The sequence below is a fragment of the Aegilops tauschii genome, chromosome 2 (genome assembly GCF_002575655.3).
Source record: "Aegilops tauschii subsp. strangulata cultivar AL8/78 chromosome 2, Aet v6.0, whole genome shotgun sequence".
In the NCBI taxonomy this organism is placed as follows: domain Eukaryota; kingdom Viridiplantae; phylum Streptophyta; class Magnoliopsida; order Poales; family Poaceae; genus Aegilops; species Aegilops tauschii.
The window spans coordinates 276589514-276597488 of NC_053036.3; the positions used below are offsets into that span (position 1 = coordinate 276589514).

At 46.8% G+C, this 7975-nt stretch overlaps 1 protein-coding gene across 1 annotated transcript; it reads left to right on the forward strand.

Annotated features, from left to right (window-relative positions):
* Window positions 1-381: 381 nt before the first annotated feature.
* Window positions 382-7666, forward strand: LOC109733857 (uncharacterized). Its single transcript, XM_020293068.4, has 6 exons — window positions 382-918; window positions 1806-1965; window positions 2650-2826; window positions 2895-2978; window positions 6723-6804; window positions 6928-7666. Exons 1-6 carry the CDS (start codon window positions 542-544, stop codon window positions 7365-7367), a joined length of 1320 nt encoding a protein of 439 aa, XP_020148657.1. The 5' UTR covers window positions 382-541; the 3' UTR covers window positions 7368-7666.
* The last annotated feature ends 309 nt before the right edge of the window (window positions 7667-7975 follow it).

A 7975-nucleotide genomic window follows, 5' to 3' on the forward strand; every position in this document is an offset into this window, starting at 1 on the left:
CATCGGTATACCGCTCTGCGCGGCCGGAGCGCCGGAAAACTGGCCCGGACGGTGGTGGAGAGGCTTCCGTGGCGACACCTTCTCTCATTTCCGACGGGAAATGGCCTATCTAGCGGTGCTGGGCGGCGCCGGGATCGGCGGGGTGGTGGCCGAGCGCGCGGGGGGTGGGGGCGAATCTGGACGATTGACTTGACTTTTCGCCTGACAGTATGGCCCAGGCGTGTTTTCCCCTTGCGCCGAAGCCCCCGAGCGCCCCCAATGTGCTGAGTTCGGCCTGCGGTCGCCGGCCCAAAAACGGGCCAACCCGATGGATTTCGACGTCTCGAGGGCGTGATTGGGGGATTTTTTCGGCGCCGAGTGCGGGCTGTTGGGGCGCGGTATCGCGGCCCACAGGTCAGCCTCACCGACAGAAACGACCTCGTCCCGGCTCGTGTCTTCCCCTCCTGTTCTCTCCGCCATTTTTGCCAAGAAAATAAAGCAATCAATCAAAAACGAAAAAGGTGGCGAGAGGGAGAGGGAGAGGAAGGTGCCGGCCCTAGCAATGGCGGGGTGGTACGAGGAGGCGGCGGGTCTGCTGCTGCGCCGGTCGGCGTTGGCGGAGATGGCGGTAGATGTGCTGCTGTGCGCCGTGCCGATCTGGGCGGCGGTCATGATCGGCCTCTTCATAGGGTGGGCATGGCGGCCGCGCTGGACCGGGCTGATCTTCCTCGGTTTCCGCAGCCGTCTCCGGCTCCTCTACGTGCCTCCCGGGCTCGGCGCGCGCCGCCTATGGCTCGCCTGCACCGCGCTCTCCGCCTTCTCCGTCGCGCCGCAGCTGCTCTCCTCCGCCTTCCGCCGCCATGGGAAGTACCAGCGCAAGGATCCCTCGAACGACGACACGGACGCCTGCGGGGATTCTGGCGCTTGCGCTAACGGCAGGTGAGAGCGTACTAGTCGAATCTATCTGGCTGTGAAGCACAGGGCGGCATTTGACTTGTCAATTGTGTTGGTTGGAATTGGTTCGGGTCTCCGTATTTACAAATTACGAGAACGGAAGTGTGATATGCTTCAATTCAGCCAATGACCAACACCAATTTTGGGAGCTTTCACAGTTTTTTCATCAAATTGAACTAGTAAAACTGAATCGATTACGGAGGTTGTGGAGCAAGATTAGTGCGACAGCGGGTTTGTATTTCTAATTGGATAGGTGGTGATGAAATTTTGTAGTGTTTACTTCCTGAGGGTGTTTTGGGGCTCCCTGATGACCCGTGTCCCTCAGTTGTGCGAAACTTTGCCTTCTGGGTTTAGATTGCACGGTTCAAGGATTTGCAACATATAGCTTACCTTGCCTGACTATTATGATAAAGAACTAGTTACTGCCAGTAAGGTTATAAATTGTAGTTGACCGCTTGTGTTTGGGCTTACTGTTATGGCCAGGTCATGGAGGTGAGGGTTAAGTGTCTTCTACTTACTTGAACAATTGCATTTGATGTAGGCATGGTCATTGCAGTGAAGGATAGGCTAAATCAATGTGACAAAATAGTTAAATAAATGATTGGTTGTCTGTGAATTGTGATAGGAAAACTAAAGTTGACTGATTTCAGTGTAAGGACTAATGATAAGCATCATTTAAATTTGTTTTGACCTGCTTGTTTCGTCCGATTGATCGTGATGAAGTTTCTTTAGTTTGATTATTCAGTTTATATGTTTCAGTAGAGGCATGGTAACATAGATAAATTGTATTCTTCAGATATGAATGCACCAAAAAGCCCCATCAATGTACATTTATCCAACGATCTCTTCCACTAAACATATTTTTTTACAAGGTCAATTTTTGAGGTCAAGCATGGTATTGTCACTGAGAAGGACCTAGATCACCTCGTGCAGCTTTTAGATAATAAGGAGAGTGGGCATACAACATGGCAGCATTTGATGGAGCGTACCACTTCCAACATGACGTACAAGGCCTGGAGGCATGAGCCCGAGGTTTGTTTTGTCAATGGGATTCTAGAAAGAGAAACAGATGCTAAGATATAGTATTTTTATATATAAAAAAGAAGCTTCCTTCATTATAAGAGGTAGTATTTGCTTCTTTTCTCAGGTTGGTAGTATAAGCCTCTAAAAGCAAAGAAGAATTTCAACACTTCAAATAAATACCCCATGGACATAGGTTATGAATACTTAAAGTCCAGTAGCGCTCTTTTACCCCATGGTAATTTTTTCCTGGCGAAATGGCCTTTTTCTCTCATGGTAATATTATCATGCCATTTTTTTTGCAATGTTATCATGTCATTGACTTGAAGGGGAGCCTTGGCGCAGCGGTAAAGCTGTTGCCTTGTGACCATGAGGTCACGGGTTCGAGTCCTGGAAACAGCCTCTTGCAGAAATGCAGGGAAAGGCTGCGTACTATAGACCCAAAGTGGCCGGACCCTGCGCAAGCGGGAGCTACATGCACCGGGCTGCCCTTTTTTTTTTATCATGTCATTGACTTGCTAGTATACCTTTATCCATCTGCTACGTGTTTTGTTAGATTTCGATCTTTTTTTTCTGAAGTTACTTGATCGAGAAACTGTAGGAACATGCAGAGAATATATATCATGGCTAAACTGTCAACATCTTGTCATTTAATTTTTCATGTGCAGCGCTCTAATTTGTTCATGTTTTTTTTAGGTGGGACCTATAATGCATTGTAGCCAGACCATTTTCGAGGATGCTACTCCTGAACTGGTTAGAGATTTCTTCTGGGATGATGATTTTCGTCTAAAGTGGGACCCCATGCTTGTGTGCTTCAAAATTTTGGATGAGTTCCCTCTGAATGGAACCACAATTATTCACTGGATTAAAAAGGTTTGATTAGTTGTAATTCCTTTACTTTCATTGTTTAATTTCACAATTCCAACATGTTTGTTTTCCAGTTCCCTTTCTTCTGCAGTGACCGTGAATACATTTTTGGGCGGCGTATCTGGGAGTCGGGGAAGGCTTACTATTGTGTTACGAAGGTATCTGCAAAAATACTTTTGTCGATGAGAAATTGTAAGATGTTCTCAAACAATTTTGAACTATACCTTTTTATCCAAGGGTCTACATAAAACATGGTGACATATTATCTCGGTCAGCCATTACTCTTAAATAGGTATTAGTATCTTTTATGTTTCAATATTTAGAATAGAAGTAAGCAATAAATTTGTGAAATACCAATTGATATATGAAAATTGTATTCCCATATATTCTTACCAATTGATTGTATGTGAAGAAATGATGTTACAAATACTTTAACATGACAACAATTGAAGAACATTCATGTTTGGGTAACAAACCTATCTTGTGACGTGGTTACATTTGTAGCATGATGAACGAGTTTGGCATGTCTAATTTCCTTTTTATCTTTTGAACTGAAAATCTTGTTGCATGTTTATTTGGTACTCCCTCCGTAACGAAATATAAGTGCGCTTAGATCACTACTTTAGTGATCTAAACACTCTCTGGCCTAAAAAATATTGATCAGAGAAAATAAATCTTCTCTTAGGTGATTGCAAGGTAAAAAAATGATATAGGCGATTAATGTGACAATAGTGCCCATGAATTGTATTTTTTCTGTCATTGGCTATAATAAACCGCTCAATCAATTAATCCTAACATGTATGCATGCCATGTATTCAAAAAGAAAATGCAACACAATACTATTAATCCTGTCACATATGCGCGCCATGGTATTTATCATTTACTCTCCCTAACTATTTCTCCAGCGTGTATCTATTATTTCCTTGTGTTTGACTTAGTGTTACCGCGTGTTATGGAAGAATGACAAACCAGTTGAGCAGATTTATCCACTAGTCTTAAAATGTAGGGTTTTAAAATGTTTTTCTAGCCCAAGGATATGTTAAGAGTTATATTATGTTCCATGTATAGCTTGTATATTCTCCCTGTTGTACGCGGGGGGGGGGGGGGGGGGGGTCCTGCATACTTACCACCTGTACATGTACATATATATATATACTGGCCCTTAGCCCGCTAGGAAATACAAGTTGCATATTTCCTAACATGGTATTAGAGCCCTAGGTTAATTTTTTACTCGTGCTCAGGTCCACGCGTCGTCGCCGCCGTCTTTCCGGCCGCTGCTGCTCCTTCTTCCTCCGTCGCCACTGTACCTCCGACTGCTGCTGCCCCACCCCACCATCTCCAATCCACGCAGCCGCCTGATCTCATTCCGTTGTTCCTGCCCTCCGCCACCCACGCGCGCCTCTGCTCGCCATCTGCCCGCCGCCTGCCCTCTGCAGCCCCCCTGGCCGCTGCCCCCTTGGCTGCCTGCTTGCCTCCCAATCCTCTGCCTCGCCGCTTCTGCTCCATGCCGGCTCACTCCGCCCCTCCACCCGAACTCTGCCTCGCCCGCTGGCTTGCTTTGCCTACCCCGTGCCCGTCGGCTCGCCTGTCCGAGTTTCGACGCGATGCCACCTCCTGGTTCAACGCCCAGCCGGCCCTATGGTTTGATCCCATTGAATCGAGTTGCTGGCCTCACCCGTGAACTAGATCGGTAAAAAAAGGTACAATGTCTTCGTCATCGGGCTATGTCGCCATCCCTCATCGCCCGGTGATTTTTGATGATACTAACTACACCGAGTTCTTTGCCTTTATGCGCATTCATATGCGTGGCCTTCGTCTATGGAGCGTTCTTTCTAGTAAGATTCTCTGTCCGCAGCGCTTTGTCCCTCTTGTGGCTCCTACTCCACCGACGCCACCAGTTGCCTCGGATGCTTCCTAGGCTGATAAGGATGCTGCCAAGGTTGCTGATGATGTTGCGGTTACTACTTATGAGCAGCAAGCCTTGAACTACCAAGTGGCCCTTGAGATGTATCGTGATGAGCTCTGTCTACACTCAGTGGTTTGATGATGATGCTCGTGCTGCGGTTGTTCTCAGTGCCAGTGTCCTATCTCAGTTTGCCTCTGAATTTATGGGCTCACTATTGTCTTTGAGGTAATGTGGACCCATTTTCGACACTGCTATCAGTCATTTGGTGATGCTCTTCAGCAAGGTGACTCCACTGTTGATGATTTCTACGCAGAGAGTTCTGCTATTTGGCGCCAGCTCGTCACTCTCCGCACTGCCGGTTGTGGTACCTGCCAGTGTTGAGTGTTATCAGGCTGTGCGGTCAGACTTGAAGTTTCAGCGCGTCTACGAGTTCTTATCTCGGCTCCGTTTGAGCCGCAGTACAGTCAACTTTTAGCTCGTGGTCGTGTTTCTCTTATGGAGGCGCTTTCAGAGTGGTGCTGAGGAGACTTGCCTACGTGGTGCTGGTTTACTTGAGGTTCCCTCTGTGCTCACTGCACGCGATTCAGCTACGCGTTTGCTGCACCCGCTCTGGTGCTCCGCCGCCCCTACCCACTCCTCCTGGTGGTGAGGGTCGCTCTCGTACTCACTGCAGCTACTGCAACAAGGATGGTCACCCCGAGTCTGATTGCTTCACGAAGAAGCGGCACATGCGCAACAAGGGGTGCACATGTTCTTATGGGACTCGTGCTTCTACTTCGAAATCTTCAGCCATTGTCTTGACTGAGCAGGATATTGTGAGACTTAAGCGTCTGCTTGCTGCTTCAGGTTCTTCGACGGGTGCTGCAGGTCTTCTTTGACTAATGCTTCTGGCATTGAGTAGTCTATCATTCCTATTAAGCAGGATGTCACATACACCCCCACTCAAGGAACCAACGTTCTCGTCGGCTCAGTAGGAACCTTCCCTCTTGGCACACGTCAATCCGTCCAGTGCCGGCACATGTGCCATGACGGGCCACACACGCCATGCACCATATGCCCGCGCCCTAGAGCCACACACGGCCTTGTGACCACAAGGGTTGGCTCTGATATCATTTGGTAGCGACCCGGCCACAACCACCAGTTCCCAGCCGTTACACCTGGCGTGATCTATATTGCCCCCCACAGACCAAAACTAATGTTTCGTGCGTACCCAGGAAGAATTTCCTGGTCCGTCATCCATTCTCAAATTACCCCTAGGTCAAGCACGCTGCACCTTGTTAACATCAGTAGTTATATTTCCTATTAAGGCAGGATATCGCTCACCACTTTTGTGTCGACCTAGATCCAGCTTTCCCTTTCTCAAGGATCAACATTTTGTTATGTTTTCGGTTTCACTGAATTGCCTGCAGCCATAACGCAGTACTCATCTAGTGCTGTTGGTACTAATATTTGAATTATTTTCATATTAAGCCATTTTTGTGATATGCTAGGTGCTAGCCTGACTTTGGTTGATGTTGTACTAATGATATCTTTTGTAACTGAACTGTTTGGACAATTACAATTTCTTTCGAGTATTCTAGGTCTAGGAGAAGATAGACCTGCTTATGAGTATATTGCTCCACTTTTTCGGCAGTTTGTTTCTGACCTTCTCTAAAGAAAAAAGACCGGCTTATATTTCACACTGTTTTTCCTGGCAATGTTGTGTGGCATGCTTGCAAAGAATGCTCTTCTTTCTGAAAGTAGTTGACTAGAGCAACTGATGTGAGCGAAAACAAACCCACACAGTAACAACCTTTCAACCTTATTGTTAGTTAGCTTGCTGTTTAATCACACTCGGGATCTCAGCCCAGAGAATTAGGTGCCTCATTGTTTGACATGCTTGCATGGCCAGCCTTAATATTGAGGCATACAGTACATGGAATTTTTTCACTCGTGTGCTATGTAAGAGCATATACTATGATTCGACTTGATAGCCCTGTGCAACTTACATTTGCAGGGAATTCCTTATCCATCTTTGCCCAAGAAGGAAAAACCGAGGCGTGTGGAATTGTACTTCTCGAGTTGGCGTATTAGACCTGGTAATTCTTTTTCTTACTGCCAGTATTCCCTCGATTGGATTTGTTCTGAACATTCCAGGTATAGCTATCCAATTGTTCAGACCTTTCTGACACTCGGTTCCTTTTCTCTGTGCAAAACTGCAGTTCAATCGCCCAAAAAAGATGGCCAGCAACACATGGCATGTGAAGTAACACTGTTTCACTACGAGGATATGGGCATACCCAAGGATGTTGCTAAAGTTGGTGTCCGCCACGGCATGTGGGGTGCTGTTAAAAAGCTGCAGTCCGGCTTTAGAGCATATCAGCTAATGAGAAAATCAGAAAACATCCTGTCACGCAGTGCCATCATGGCTCGGGTGACCACCAAGACATGCATTGCTGGTTCTGATGGCTCCTTGGATCAAGGGCCCTTCAGCACAGAACAAGCCAGTACAGAGGACGACAACTCCAGGGCAGTCCAACATGGTTTCGACTGGAAGTGGGTGGTGGTCGGTGGCGCGGTGGCTGCCGTTTGCGTGCTTAACACCGGAATTGTAGGGAAGGCCCTCTTACTTGGAGCTGCAAGAAGGCAGGCAAAGAAGTGATGAGCATCTACCAGCATCCACAAAGTGAGCTTCACGACCATCAGGGCCTGTCTCTGTCTAGAAAGTCGCAATCGAGACCGAGGATAAAGGAATGAAATCCATACCATACTACAGGATGCAGATAATTCGGGTGCCTAATTTTGGATTGTGCCTTTTAAGCAGTATATCGCAAATGTGTCTTGCTATAACCGATTATGTGGTATCAGGAATCGTTAGATGACGATGTATCTCAAGATGTGAGTTCTGTTAACAACATTTGCTAACTTCCAAGTTCCAAGAGTGCACTTTTCAGCTTTGTACGTTCCATTGGGTTTTTCCTGATGTTTGCTGACGATTATCTTGTGCGGTGCTGACTTGAAGTGCATATTGACTGCGGAAGAACCTGTATGAAGCTAGATCCTTTTGGCAAGTGCTATCGAACTTTCACTTGTGTTCATGCCATCATTTTCTGGCTGGCCACTGGCGCAAATAGGATCCCCAATAGCGGGAGATAAGAGATTCGACGTGAAATATTACACTTTGGGCATCACATCAACATAGTTTTTTCAAGCGAGATGATTATAATTTTTTCAAGCGAGATGATTAGGAGGACAGTGGTCAACTCATGA